Source organism: Panthera onca, chromosome C2 (genome assembly GCF_046562875.1).
Source record: "Panthera onca isolate mPanOnc1 chromosome C2, mPanOnc1 haplotype 2, whole genome shotgun sequence".
In the NCBI taxonomy this organism is placed as follows: domain Eukaryota; kingdom Metazoa; phylum Chordata; class Mammalia; order Carnivora; family Felidae; genus Panthera; species Panthera onca.
Window position 1 is genome coordinate 149,380,057 of NC_138347.1, and position 15,851 is coordinate 149,395,907.

The 15,851-nt window shown below is 42.8% G+C and overlaps 1 protein-coding gene across 15 annotated transcripts in view; it reads left to right on the forward strand.

Annotated features, from left to right (window-relative positions):
* Window positions 1-7,405: 7,405 nt before the first annotated feature.
* ULK4 (unc-51 like kinase 4) overlaps window positions 7,406-15,851 on the forward strand; it is a 577,302-nt gene continuing 568,856 nt past the window's right edge. For all 15 annotated transcript variants that reach the window (XR_013549925.2, XR_013549926.2, XR_013549927.2 and 12 more), the window contains exons 1-2: window positions 7,406-7,489; window positions 12,012-12,205. Coding sequence is in view for 12 of the 15 variants with exons in the window: in XM_078432438.2 (XP_078288564.2) it covers window positions 12,068-12,205 (138 nt within the window). In the remaining 3 variants the exon portion in view is untranslated. The remainder of the gene's footprint in view (window positions 7,490-12,011; window positions 12,206-15,851) is intronic.

Consider the following 15,851-nt stretch of genomic DNA (forward strand, 5'->3'; position numbering starts at 1 on the left):
ACATGCACCCCAATGTTTATAGCAGCATTATCAATAGCCAAAGTATGGAAAGAGCCCAAATGTCCATCAACTACTGAATGGATAAAGAAGATGCGGTATATAAATACAATGGAGTATTACTCAGCAATCAAAAATAATGAAAACTTGCCATTTGCAACTATATCGATGGAACTAGTGGATATTATATTAAGCGAAATTAGTCAGAGAAAGACAACTATCATATGACTTCACTCACTTAAGACACAAAACAGATTAGCATATGGAAAGGGAAGCAAAAGTATTTTAAAAACAGGGAGGGAGACAAAACATAAGAGACTCTTAAATATAGAGAACAAACAGAGGGCTGCTGGAGGAGTTGTGGGAGGGGGGATGGGCTAAATGGGTAAGGAGTATTAAGGAATCTACTCCTGAAATCATTGTTGCACTATATACTAACTAACTTGGATGTAAATTAAAAAGTAAATCATTTTAAAAAAGTGAAAGAAAAAGTAGTGGAAAGACAGCCCGAGACCAAAAATTCCAAGAACTTTTGATTTATATTTTATATCTTGGAGCTTTGGTATTAAAACACAACAGACCACTGTTGAGACCAGTTTTATTCAACTAAGAAAATAGTGATGACTATAAATTCAGCCGACGTATTTGTAATCCAAAGGATTACATTTCTTGTTTTCAATTTAAATCATGTAGCTTTGAAATAAGAGATTGTTTCATCACAGCCATACAGATTCCTGAGATTTTAGTCCATGCTTCAAACTAAGAATTTAGGAACTTAATACTGTCCAACCCCATTAGAAGAAACTATCTCAAGTCCTGGATCTTAAATTCTTTTGTGTGTGTGTGTGTGTGTGTGTGTGTGTGTGTCCCCTGTAGCAATTACTTTTTACTCTGAAGTCTTTTTTCAAATGGGTATCCATCCCATTTCAATTATTTCAATTATTATTATTTTCCCTCATTCTGCTACAGGTTGCCAAATTCCCATCCCTTAAGATGAACTAGATTTCATTGTCTTGCTCCCCAGATAGACCTGATATCCACCCCGCGTTTGCTCTGAATTTTTAAGGTCTTTCTTTAGCCTGCATCTACTCTTGGGATCAATTTCTACATTTTTCAGGACTCTTAACTGGAAGCAACAGAAATGGACTTTGATTAAAAGGGATATATTGGTAAGATACTGGGAGGTTCACAGGTGTATTGGGAAGGCTGGGAGTTGGGCCAAAAAAACAAAAAAAAAACAAAAAAACCTCAAGAAAGAATAAAGAGAACCACAGGACTAGGACAAGGGCTAGGGTCCAAGCTATGACGTGAGTTTAGGTTAAGGTTAGGATCAGGGCTTAGATTGGAGCAAGGACTAGGGCTCAGGCTAACCTAGTGGCAGAGCTATGTTTGGGATATGGCTAAAGTCAGGGTTACAGTTGGGGCTTGGATTAGAGTTAGGGCTTACATAGGTCTAGTGTTGAAACAAAGTAGATTTAGGGTTATGGCTTTGGCTTTGCCAACCTTAGGACAAAGAAAGCCATAGGACTACAGCTGGGGTTACCTCCAACCTTAGGACAAAGAAAGCCATAGGACTACAGCTGGGGTTACCTCCAGTGCTATAGTTAGAATTAGGGTTAAGGCTGGTGTAAGGCTCATTTGTTCAATGTAGTTCATGCTCCCGATTTCTTACCCAGGTTTTCTGTACCTGGCTAGTATACCCATCCTCCACGTACCGCCTTCTGCTGAAATTTACTCTTATCTGACCAGTAACCACCTCAACCTTGGAAATTAGGCTGCCCATCCCTAGTAGCCTGATATTTGACTGTTACATTAGCATTTGAAAGTGACACCTCAGCTTTAAAGTGGAACCAACTCTAGGCTGCAATTTATGGTTCAGAGCTACCAGTGGATTTGGGCCAAATCTTGTCTCCAAATAGACCACACTCATTCTTAGCCGTTCCCGTGCCCTGTTCTATTTTCTTCATTCTCCTCTTCCTAGCAACACTTCCTGATAAATCACATGCATAAAAATCTCTTTCTCAGGTTCCGCTTCTGGCCAACTCAACCTAAGATAGTAAGCAACTCAACCTAACCCAAACAGAAGAAAGAGATTCATGTTCTGCACTGTCAATAATTGACAATCATCCACAATGCCTGTCTTAAAAGAAAACCCAGATGTATAAGCCCCACTATGTATTCTACTCCTGGGACAGTATTTCTCTCTCCACTTCTTTTTTTTTTTTTTTTTTTTTTTTTTTTAAACGTTTTTTTTTTTTTTTTTTTATTTATTTTTGAGACAGAGAGAGACAGAGCATGAACGGGGGAGGGTCACAGAGAGAGAGGGACACAGAATCGGAAGCAGGCTCCAGGCTCTGAGCTGTCAGCACAGAGCCTGACGCGGGGCTCGAACTCACGGACTGTGAGATCATGACCTGAGCCGAAGTCAGACACTCAACCGACCAAGCCACCCAGGCGCCCCTCTCTCTCCACTTCTAATAGGCTCCTATCTTTTCATTCGCTGCTTTGGACTCAGGAGAGAATGACTTGCCTGACGTACAGCAGCCCTGAGTATATATTTGTTGAATGAATGCATTTGAATACATATGGTTCCTCTGATCCTGCTCCTAGACTGCAGCAAACTCCAGAGGGTCACCGTGCCAGACCTTTTCTCTCATAATTTGACGTTCTGCAGCCACAGGTGGGCTGTTAATGTATCTTAGTGCTTCAACTCTAAATGACGCCCCATCACACATATCACGCACTGCCTTGTCTTAATCATTCCCTCCCCTCCATGTTCTCCTTGTCATCCTGTCCCTTCATTCTCTGCAGGTAATTTTTCTTTCTTCCATGTTATGAGAATTTAAAGCCCACATCATTAAGGATCATCTCTACTTCAAAAATAGCTCCACAGATCAAAATTAATAAGCTAGAAACAGACCTTAATGTGCCTATTAAAAAACTGGTCTACAGTGAAGGAGGCGTCACAAGTGCCCGAGGAAAGGGAGAAGGTTAGTGCTGGGATAACTGGTTAATTATTCTGAGGCATATAAAGTTAGAACCTAATTTCCCAATGTCCACCAAAATAAATTCCAGATGGGCTGAATAATCCAGCGTGAACACTGAAACAATGAAAGCAGAAAACTAGGTGAATAGCTGATCTCCACATGGGAAATGCCTTCCTATGCTTGAAAATAGTATTTTTTACAAATCACAAAGCAAATGTTAAACCTATCACATGCGACACCACCCTATCACATGCAAATTTACCCTCAGGCAGCAAATCAGAGCTGCTTGCGAGATGGATGGATAAGAACACTCATTTCAGTGTTAACCGTCTACCAAGAAGGAGGAAAGGGAAAGGGCCCTTCCCTTTCAGGGACAGGGAATGTGGCTTAATAATTCAGCTTGAGATTTGTTAAGAGAAAACTCGAAATTCAAATAATCTACAGACTCTTTGCATTTCTAAAGGTAACAATTAGGAGCGGGCAACATTTGTTTACGGAAGCTCCTTAACGACCTTCCTGCGGATGCAAGATTAGATCAGGTCTGTCTAGAGGAGGTCGTTAGTGGACTGGAAGTTCAGGTGCTCCATCAGATAAGATGAGGGGACTGAGACAATATTTCCCTGGAGACAAAGAAGGAGGGGTGTCAGCCTTGGACTAGGTAGAAGAGGTAAGAAGGGAAAATGGAGCTCTAGGGAGAGTCTGAAGGAGGAGCATGGTGCGCGGCGGGAAGGCTTGCAGAATGTAGACAAGCTACATTCCATATATGTGTGTAATACATAATTAAAACATATATATATTCACTTAAATTATGTGACATACCGTAGAATAGGTAGTGCCGTTATGTGGTTTCAAATTTGAGATGTACACATTGTCATCTCTTATACCCAGCCCTGCACCCACTCAGGTCCCCTCCAACAATCAACCGTTAACTGGTTTCTTGTTCTTCCCTCAGGAGATGTTGGAGCTATTCTTTGCCTATGTGAGCCAATATCTACATGTATTCTTGTTCCTCTTTTTTTCTTTTTACAAATGGTAGTATATTATGCTCAGTGTTATGCACCTTGCTTTTCCCCCTTAACAACTAGCCTTGGGTATATTTTTATATCAGCACACAAAGAGAAAAATTCATTTCTAATTTAATCAGTCTCTTGCGGATATAAATTTGAGTTATCAGTTTTTTTAAATTTTTTTAAACGTTTGTTTATTATTGAGAGACAGTGAGAGATAGAGCATGAGCATGGGAGGTGCAGAGAGAGGAGGAGACATAGAATCCGAAGCAGGCTCCAGGCTCTGAGCTGTCAGCACAGAGCCCGACGTGGGGCTTGAACCCACAAACTGCGAGACCATGACCTGAGCTGAAGTTGGATGCTTAACCGACTGAGCCACCCAGGCGCCCCTGTTACCAGTTTCTTAAAATGCCTCATCTGCATTGAATACTTTTGTGCATATGCCATTTTTCAAATGTAAGTACACACACACACACATACGTATGATAAATTTTTAGAAGAACTGCTTGGTCAATGGGGATGTGCATTTGGTATTTCGATACGTATTGCCAAACTGCTCTCTCCCTGGCAGTGTGCAAATGCCTGCTTCCTAACACCCTTGCCATGACCATGTCTAACATTCACTTTTAAGTTCTTTCTTTTCTGTGTTGTAACCTCTGTTATTACCACACTATCAGTAAAATATGTTTTGCACAGTAACATGGGCTTTGGGAAGGAAGAAGAAGAAAGCACCATCAGGTGCATGAGGGGGAAGCGGGGTCAGAGGTGCATAGGACGTGCTGAGGAGGAGACGGTGAGAAGGGACCAGTCATTAAGGAATTTGTTGCAAGTAATGACCCCAAAAAGTAATTTTTCTGAAAATCTAGTCCATCCTGGAGTTGCCACAGTATGTGTAAAGGATGTTAAGAGTGATTAATTTTGTTATTAAAGGGAAAAGACCTCCCAGGAGGCCAGTAATTTTAAAAGCTATGGGTTAGTATTATAAGGTTGAAAACCTCCCATCCGAGAGGGAGATGGCATCTGGCTCTTTCAGTGCATTTACACTTGTAAACTGGTGCTAGAATGATCGTGTCCTCTCCCAGACTTTCCAGAGAGATGGGGTGCATTGGTCTTGAGGCTCCCAGACTCCAGCTTCTGTCTCCAGGACAGTCCATTCCCTGAGCTGGTAACCTGGGCATAGAGCACATCATATCTTAGGAAAAGCTGGAGCCCCCAGGGCACCATGGTCAGCTTCTGTGTCTAGTTCTCTGGGGAAATTATAGCTCAGAAGAGAATCATGGAAACAATCTCCTGCCCTCTGAATTTATACTCCTGGTTGGATTTTTTTTTTTTTTTCCCTTTCAGTTTCATTCATTTCTTGTTTTAACTTTATTTATGTTTTCCTCCTATTTTCACTGGGGTCATTTTGTTGTTGTTTTTCTTTTTAAAAAAAATTTTTTTTTAACGTTTATTTATTTTTGAGACAGAGAGAGACAGAGCATGAACAGGGGAGGGGCAGAGAGAGAGGGAGACACAGAATTTGAACCAGGCTCCAGGCTCTGAGCTGTCAGCACAGAGCCCGACGCGGGGCTCGAACCCACGGACCGTGAGATCGTGACCCGAGCGGAAGTCGGCCGCTTAACGGACTGAGCCACCCAGGCGCCCCTGCTGTTGTTTTTCTAAGCTCGCTGACCTTGAACTAAACCCAGAAACAAATAATTGGCAAATCCACGACCATAACGAGTAACTTCAAAACACCTTTCTCAAGAACTGGCAGAGCAATCAGGACGAAGCAACATAAAAAGAAGGTCTGGAAGATTCAAACATGTCAGTTAATAAACTTGAAAGTATGCATATGAAATTTTGAAGCCAACAAATAAGAGATCTTCATTCCAAACTCCTGTGGAACATTGAAAAATATTAATCATTTATTATAACAAAGGAAGTTTCAATAGCTTCCCCAAACCAAATACACACAGTCGAACAACAACATCTAACTAATTAAAAGCAAACAAATAAAAACTGCTCTTAAATATCTTTTGGATTAAAGGAAAAAAAATACAAACTATAGATGCTATGCATTTTCACATCTAGAATATTAATAATTTTGAAGTTTTAGCCTGGCTTCTGCATTGTATTTGTTTCCTCTGAGTTACTTGCATTGGTTAGCTTATTTTAATCTCTTTCATGTTAGAATCTTTCCTCACATATCTTGATATTTCTGTGTGTTCATATGCCAGAGTATTCATATGCCAGAGTAAGGTACTAAAAGGCTTATTCAGTGTTTATCACACATTTGGGGAAGGTTATTGATTACTGAACTTCCTTTAGTTGAGATAAGGCACTGAGCTCTTTCAATGGGAGACCTTCCCTTCTGCCAGGTATTAGGCAAATCTCTTTCCCCAACAGGGAACCTTCCAATTTTTTTCACCAAAGATTAGAACATTAGCTGCTGGCACTATTCTGGGCAGAAAAAACTTCAGGGTTCAGAAGGCATTCTCCATTCTCCACTACTCTTGGCCTTTTGCTTATGTCATTTGGAAAGTATTTCCAGGTTTATCCTGCAAGCAGAAACCACTAAGATTCCTGAGAACGTAGGAATGGTTAGAAGGCAAAGAATAGATGAGATTCACCTGAGATTAAAGAGAGGCACAGCCCTTCTATATAAAGCAAAGCATGGCCGCTGATTAGTAACATCCACATCACTTGGTAACATGATGGAACTGAAAACTTTTGGGCCTCATCCAGATGCACAGAATCAGAAGTTCTGTGGGTGGGACCCAGAAACGTGTTTCAACAGCATCCAGGTGATTCTGATGCTGAAATTTGAGAACCACTGAGCTAACTTGAATGGAAGGAAGAGGGGAGCTGGTGTTGACGTCTGGCGTCTGGAATTTGAGGACGTGGAGCTTTGAAAACCATAAACAGACGGAGAATCTGGTCTGTTTTCTCATGTGCAAGAAGCAAGGTTGTCCACAGTCTTCGCTTTTCTAAAGAGTGAGGAACACGAGAAGCCGGCTTCATTGTCCGCTATTACTCAGCCTATGTCGCCACGTCTTTGAGCTCTGGCAAGCGTCAAAAAACGGATGGGAGGAAACAGAAGACAGTGTAGGGGGAGAAGAAATGACAACGGCCTAGGCTTTCACAGCCCCCCACTGCGCATAGGTCCCCTATCTGCCCAAGAACCCGGCCCCCACACCCAGTTAGGTTGGACAAACGCTTTGCCCAGGTCCCGCACTTCCGGGCCTCAGCCAATGAGAACCCAAACGGCTCAGCCAGTCAGCGCCCCGCGCTCCTTCCGGCGTTCTGCGTGCTGCCCTGGAGACGGCATGGGCGAATCCAAATGCAGAGGGGTGCTGGACCACACAGCTTTGAACTGCGCCTGCGCGTTCCGCCGTACGCCATTGCTTCACCCCTGGCCTTGGCAAGTGGACCGGTCCCGAAGGGGTAGAAGCTGAGACCGGCGCCTTTGCGGGAGCAGGCTGCTGGGTCGGCGGCTTCTCCGCCTTGAGCGTTCAGGTGAGTAGCGGTGGTAGTTTTAGGGTCCACGAGTTTGGGTTCGGGTCTCCATGAGCGAGCGCGGAGGACAGTACGGGCCTGGAGGGGCGCCACTCACCTGCCCTCCCTCCGTGGACCCTGTGCCCCTCGCGTCTTCCTCTCTCTCAGGGCTCTGCTTTGTTACCGGGTTAAACTAAACACCTTAGACAATTCTCTCGAGGCTTTGGTTCAGGGAACACGGGATACCTCTTCAAGGACTTGGGTGCAGGGAGGATTCGTGGCTGTAGGGTTCGGGAGATGCGCTTTATGGACGCCCTCGATTCGGAGTTCTTCCCCTAAACACCCCAGCAACGCGTCCCGAGCTCTAAGCCGGCGGTGCTGGCAGATGTCCGTGGACGTAGAGAGGCAGTGGAAGCCTCCGGTTCGCTGGTCACGAGCTGCTTGGAGTGGGGGGTGTTGACCTAGCGACCCCGAGCCTGCACTTTCCAGGTCAGACTACACTCAAAGCCTGCAGTTAATTTGGTCTGTAAAGTGTTTCGAGGAGAAGCACCTGTTGAATGCAAAGCGTAGTGCCTGCCACCTTTTATGCCCTCGAAAAAGGTTGTTTTGGCTTGTGGGTAGCAAAGTTGAGTGTGCGTCTGGGGGGGGGGGGGGCGGGCGGGAGGGAGTTGAACCACAGATTGCTGGGCTCCGCTTCCAGAATTTCTTATTCAGTAGGCCTGGGCTGGGGCGGCGGTGGCTGCTGCTGGTGGAGGAGTTAATGATCTGAAGGTAGAGAGAAATGAAGGGAGGGTTTTATCTTCCTGCCTCTATCACCTGGTCAGTTTCGAAGAGTTTGTTGAATGTAGGTTCTAAGCCCCCGTATCTTAAATGCCTCATTTATTCCTAAGCGTGACTTGCTCTGACTTCTGGCTTCTCTGATAATACCTAGGTTGACTTGTAGATTTAAAAGATCCTTAAAAGACGTGCCACGCCTTTAGAAAACGTGGAAGACTAACCTGTGGTGTCTGGGAATGCACACTCGATGAGAAAACGTTAAAGATACGCCAGAAAGTGATAACTGAAAGTCAGGAGAGAGATTACTTTTGGAAAAGAGGAGTTGTGATTGCCATAGGCTCAGGAAGGGACTTCTGGAGTGGCAGGCCAAGTGGGTGGTGATCACAAGGTTAACCCTCGTGTTTATTTATTTTTTTAAGTTTACTTATTTATTTTGAGAGTGTGGGACAGGAGTAGAGAGTGAGGAAGAGAATCCCAAACAGGCTCCACGCTGTGAATGTGATGTGGGGCTTGAACTCCCCAACGGTCAGTCCCGTTTATAATAATTCATTAAACTATACATTTATTTTTGGGGGGTTTTCTGTATTTGTGTTTTATTTTATAATATAAGAGCTTACACATTAAATATTAGGAAGTATAAGGTGAGGATGCCCTTGGAGTCGAAAAGAATCTTAAATAAGTTGTGGAATTTCCAATTTGAAAAGGTAATTTACAAGATTATCTGATCCAATTCTTATTTTACTCTAAGGAAATTGAGCCCCAGAGAGGGGAAGTGCTTCAATAGTAAACCAACCTTAGCTGACTTTGTAACTGATGCATTTTGTTAATTTCAGACTGCCTGTTCTGCTCAGATGCCCCTACTCAGTAAAAGATTTCAGAAAAGAATTTATTTGGCTTGAATCAAATTGAAAATGTAAAGGTTTAATTTTTTTTCTTGTGGCTTAAAACCATATTCTCAAGGAATCAATTATGTATTTATGTATTTATTTGAGAGAGAGGGAGGGAGGGAAAGAGGGAGGGTGAGCAGAGGAGGAACAGAGAGGGAGAGAGAGAATCTTAAGCAGGCCCAGCACAGAGCCTGACAAGGGACTTGATTTCACAACTGTGAGGTCATGACCTGAGCCACAACTAAGAGTTAGATGCTTAGCCACCTGAGCCACCCAGTCAACCCTGAAGGAATCAACTCTCTGTCTTATATAAAAAGTCAGGAGACTATTTCAACACCTTATCCTTGTGTATCCTAATAGAGCCAAGTTGTGAACGTGTAATTAAAGGTCTGGTTTTTTCCTGGCTAAATAGCTTTTCCATCTTAACATACTGCCAATTTAATCTTTCTTTGGTTATATTACATACTATGTATTGTTGCCACAAAATTACTCGTGTCTAGGCTGCATTTTGGTGGGTCAGGAGTCAGGATTGGCTCTTTTTAAAGAGTGGGTTTTAGAGTGGAGAGAGTATAGGGAACTTAGAATTTATTTTTTTTTTCAACTTTTTTTTTTTTTTTTTTTTTATTTTTTTTATTTATTTTTGGGACAGAGAGAGACAGAGCATGAACGGGGGAGGGGCAGAGAGAGAGGGAGACACAGAATCGGAAACAGGCTCCAGGCTCCGAGCCATCAGCCCAGAGCCTGACGCGGGGCTCGAACTCACGGACCGCGAGATCGTGACCTGGCTGAAGCCGGACGCTTAACCGACTGCGCCACCCAGGCGCCCCAGAATTTATTTTTTTAATGAACCCTTTTACTATCTGTGCCATTTTTGGGTTTCCATTTATTAAAAAATTTTAAAAATATTTATAGTTGAAAGAAAGGGAAACATGAGCAGGAGAAGGACAGAGAGAGGGAGACACAGAATCCAAAGCAGGCTCCAGGCTCTTAGCTGTCAGCACAGAGCCCAATGCGGGGCTTGAACCCATGAACCATGAGATCATGACCTGAGCCAAAGTTGGTCGCTCAACCAACTGAGCCACCCAGGTGTCCTGGGTTTCCTTTGATTTAAATTCAGATTTTCCCCACATCCTTTCTGCTTAGAGTTTAAAGAATTTTGCTGTCAATAGTCTGGGTTCTTCTGGTTTGGTGTAGAGACCAGGTTTGTAATCTAAATAACTAAATGTAACTACTAGCCTATACATCTTTATAGTAGATTATTTCGCTTTTTGCGGTAAATTTTAATGTCATTGGAAGATGGAATCATAGAATTAGTTGTTAGATTCCTGGGTTACTGGTTCCATATGCCAAGACAGGACAGACTGCTGCCTCTTGGCCAAATATGTCCCTCAGCCAGTGTTTGTATGGCCCATACAGAAAATAAGTTCCAGAGATTTAATGTATATCATAGTGATTACACTAAACAATAATGTACCATGTACTTCAAAGTTGCTATGAGACTAAATCTTAAATGTTCTTAACCACAAAAAAGTGGTAATTATGTGACATGTAGAGGTATTAACTAATGCTATGATAGTAATCAGATTATGATCTATAAATGTTTGAAATCAACACACTGTACACTTTAAACTTAATGTACATGTCAATTATATCGATAAAAGTTGTGATATTCACATACTATATCGTTTACCCCTTTAAAACGTACAATTCAGTGATTTTTAGTGTATTCACAAAGTTGTACAATCATCAGTACTAATTCAGAACATTTTCATTTGCCCCAAAAGAAACACCATACCCATTAACTTCAGTTTTACATTCTCTGTTTCAAAGAGTTTTCGGTATAGTTTCTGACTTACTGGATACCATATAGAAACATGAGCTGCTTTTAAAGAGTATATCGACTGCTTACTGGGTGATTTCTGGGAAATTTTCTATAGTTATGTAAAATCCTTCCATCTATGAGATGCCAATTTAAACTGTATTTTGCAAATTAACTACTTTGATGTATTATAAATATGTTGTTTAAGATTCTGAATTCACTACTGTACTTCAATTCTAAATAAAATCTAACTGATGAAAGACTGCATCCACTCCTATTCATGCATGCAAATTAGGGCATTCTGTTGGCCAAGAAAATGAACTCTTACCTGGTTATATCCTAGGTGATGAAATGGTTGGTTAAATTTTTTTTTTTTTTTTTTTTAACTTAAAACAAGAGTTCGCAAACTCTTTTCGGTAAAGGGCCAGATAGTAAGTATTTTAGAAAGTGTTGAAGCCATTGCTCTGGTTATAACAACTCTGCAATTGTAGTCTAAAAGGAGCCTTAGACAATATAGAAGTGAATGGGTGTGGCTATGATACAGTTAAATTTTACAAAAGCAGCAGGGTTTGGCCCAGGAACCAGGAGTTTGGTAACAGCTGACTTTAATATTTGGATTGATTTCTTAGAATATCTCTGGATTAGATGGAAATATTAGCATTCCATATTTGTTTATAAAGTATTTTAACCTACATTGTCTCTTTTGCTTCTCATGTTTGAGGTTTAGGTGGGTCATATGTTGCCCCATTCTATACAGATATTGACACAACGTGCCTTCCTTGGTAACGAAAGTGTGGAGATACATTGGAATCTCATTCATCCCTCATTTTGTTACATGTGTTAGAAATAGCTGTCATTTTCATCATTTTTTAAGACCTTGTTGAAGGAAGTTGAGTATTAGTTTTTTAGTTTTATTTTCCCCTACAAAAAGACACTGGTATACAACACTTGTAGGTGAATTTCCTGAGTTTATAGAATTATTAGATTAACATACTATCCTAGGCTAATTAATCATGCAACTAGCTTGCATTTGTAAGTTTTATTTTTGTTTGCCTTTTAGGAACTAGAGATGCTATTAGGCTGTTGTTTTATCCAATGTGAGAAGTTGGCCGGGCGATGGAAAACTTCATTCTGTATGAGGAGATTGGCAGAGGAAGCAAGACTGTTGTTTATAAAGGGCGTCGGAAGGGAACAATCAATTTTGTAGCTATTCTTTGTACTGATAAGTGCAAAAGGCCTGAAATAACCAACTGGGTAAGTGGAGTATGTTTTCCTCCCTTTGGGAAAACACAGAGCTACCTACGATCAAGGAGAACAAGTAGCATATAAACAGAAGCTGTTGAATTCGCTATAACAGATGCCACCTTTTCAATCTGGAACGGGTGACCTTCTGTCTGTTTAGTGCCACCCCAATTGTGAAGAGTGACTAATAAACATCCCTAAGTAATTAGCAACTTAGTGGTGTTTTTGGGAAAAATATAGTCTATATTAGATCATTAACTTTTAAATTATTTTCAAAGTTTTAAAGTTTAAATAATCTCTACATTCCCTGTGGGGCTTGAATTTACCCCCCAAGGTCAGGAGTCCGACTGAGCCAGCCAGGTGCCCCTAGATCATTTACTTTTAAATTTAGTATGTGATTTATGAAGCTTGCCAAAGAAAGGACTTTGGGTGAGAGTGACTTGAGTTTGAAATTTATATCCTGGACCAAACTTAGCCTCCCCCCCCCCCCCCCCCCATTGTGGTAAAATACACATAACAAAAAGTTTACCATCTTAACCACTTTTTAAAAATTTTTATTAAAAAAAATTTTTTTTTATGTTTATTTTTGAAGGAGGGAGGGAGGGAGGGGGAGGGGCAGAGAGAGAGGGAGACCCAGAATCTGAAGCAGGCTCCAGGCTGTGAGCTGTCAGCACAGAGCCCCATGTGGGGCTCGAACTCATGAACAGCGAGATCATGACCTGAGCTGAAGTTGGACGCTCAACCGACGGAGCCATCCAGGCGCCTGCTATCTTAAGCACTTTTAAGTGTACAGTCGGTGATATTAAGTACATGAATGTTGCTGTACAACCATCGCCATCTCCAGAACTCCACTTTTTTTTTTTAAAGTTAATTTTTTGGGGCGCCTGGGTGGCTCCCTCGGTTGAGCGTCCGACTTCGGCTCAGGTCATGATCTCGCGTCATCTCGCGTGAGTTCGGACCCCGCCTCGGGCTCTGTGCTGACGGCTCAGAGCCTGGAACCTGCTTTGGATTCTGTGTCTCCCTCTCTGTCTGCCCCTTTCCTGATCATGCTCTGTCTGTCTGTCTCTCTCTTAAAGAAAATTTTTTTAGGGGCGCCTGGGTGGCTCAGTCGGTTAAACGTCCGACTTCGGCTCAGGTCATGATCTCACGGTCCGTAGTTCGAGCCCCGCGTGGGGCTCTGGGCTGATGGCTTGGAGCCTGGAGCCTGCTTCCGATTCTGTGTCTCCCTCTCTCTCTGCCCCTCCGCCGTTCATGCTCTGTTTCTCTCTCTGTCTCAAAAATAAATAAACGTTAAAAAAAAAAATTTAAAGTTAATTTTTTAAGAGCAGTTTGATAGCACACCTGTGCAAGCAGGGGAGGGCAGAGGGAGAGAGGCAGAGAATCTTAAGCAGTCTTTACGCTCCTTGTGGAACCCAGGCCAGGCTCCATGTAGCAACTGTGGGATCAAGACCTGAGCCCAAATCAAGAGTCAGATGCTTAACCGACTGGGCCACCCAGGCGCCCCAAGAACAGTTTTAGATTTACAGTAAAATCAAGAAGAAAGTGTAGGGATCTCCCCTTTATTCCCTGTCCCCACACATGTATAGTGTTCCCCATGGTCAGCATCCCTACCAGAGGGGTACATCTATTACAACGGACGAACCCACATTGGCACATCATCATCCCAAATCCGTAGTTAACCTCGGGGTGCACTCTTGGTGTTGTACGTTCCATAGTTTTGGACAAATGCGTGATGCTATGGATCCGTCACTATAGAATCATACGGAAGAGTTTCACTGCCCTAAAAATCATCTGTGCTCCACCTATTCACCCCTCCCCCTTCCTCCCAACCCTGGGCAACCGTTGATCTTTCTATTGTGTTCATAGTTTTGCCTTTTCCAGAATGTGATAGACTTGGAATTACACAGTATGTAGCCTTTTCAGGTTGATATCTTAGCAATATGCGTTTAAGTTTTCTCTTGTTTCTTTGTGGCTGAGAGCTCATTTCTTTTTATTGATGGACAATATTCTGTTGCATATGTGCCAGTTTTTATTTTTTAATGTTTATTTATTTTTGAGAGACAGTGCGAATAGGGGAGGGCAGAGAGAGGGAGACACAGAATCCGAAGCAAGCTCCAGGCTCTGAGCTGTCAGCACAGAGCCCGATGCGGGGCTCAAACTCATGAACTACGAGATCATGACCTAGGCCGAAGTCAGATACTCAACTGACAGAGCCACCCAGGCGCCCCAGTGTACCAGTTTTTTAAATTCATTTGACGGGGCGCCTGGGTGGCTCAGTCGGTTGGGCGGCCGACTTCGGCTCAGGTCACGATCTCGCGGTCCGTGAGGTCGAGCCCCGCGTCGGGCTCTGGGCTGATGGCTCGGAGCCTGGAGCCTGCTTCCGATTCTGTGTCTCCCGCTCTCTCTGACCCTCCCCCGCTCATGCTCTGTCTCTCTCTCTCTGTCAAAAATAAATAAACATTTTTAAAAAAACCCTTTAGGGGCGCCTGGGTGGCTCAGTCGGTTAAGCATCCGACTTCGGCTCAGGTCACGATCTCACGGTCTGTGAGTTTGAGCTCCGCGTCGGGCTCTGTGCTGACAGCTCAGAGCCTGGAGCCTGTTTCAGATTCTGTGTCTCCCTCTCCCTGACCCTCCCCCGTTCATGCTCTGTCTCAAAAATAAATAAACGTTAAAAAAAAAAAATTAAAAAAAAATTCATTTGCCGATGGAAGGGCATCTTGATTGTTTTTAATTGAGAATAAAGCTGCAATATGTGTGAACAGGTTTTTGTGTGGACCTGTTTTCAACTCGTTTGAATAAATACCCAAAGTACGATTGCTGAATTGTCCAGAACTCTGGTCATCTTGCAGAACTAAAACTCTGTACACATTAAACAACGATTCCGCATTTCTCCATCCCCAGCCCCAGGCACCTGCCATTCTACTTTGTCTCTGAATGGTACTTCATGTAAGTGGAATCATACATCATTTGTCTTTTTATGACTGACTGATTTCACTTAGCATGATGTCCTCAGAGTTCGTCCATGTTGTAGCATGTGTCACTTTCTTTCATTTTTGAGAATGTAGAATATTCCATCGTATGTATATACCACATTTTGCTTATCCATTTACCTGTCATTGGACAGTTAGGTTGCTTCCGCCTTTTGGCTATTGTGAGTAGGCAAACACGGGTGCACACGTATGTCTTGGGGACATACTGTGCTTTCAATCCTTTGGATATACCCAGAAGTGGACTATTTTAGTTTAACTTTTTTTTTTTAAGGAATTGCCGTACTGTTTTCCACAGAGGCTGTACCAGTTTACACTCCCACCAACAGTGTACAAGGGATTCCGTTTCTCCACATCTTCGGCAACTCTTGTTATTTCTGTTTTTTGTTTCGTTTTGAAGATCGCTATTCTCATGGGTGTGAGGTGGTGTGGGCTTTTGTAAGGAGTGTGGGTAGTTGAAAGACAGGTGTACGAGACAAGATGCGGGCTCGTCTGTAGATTCGATGCTAGGAACATAAGGCGTTTTTCTTCTGATGAGGTTTTCTCTGAGATGAGAAGCTAAGTCCTCAATTAGGTGGGGGAGGGGAAGGCTGGGTTCTAGGCAGAAGGAAAACAAAAGCGTGAATAGTCAGTTGGTGGACAGACTAGCTGGGGCCATTGAAGATTGGGGA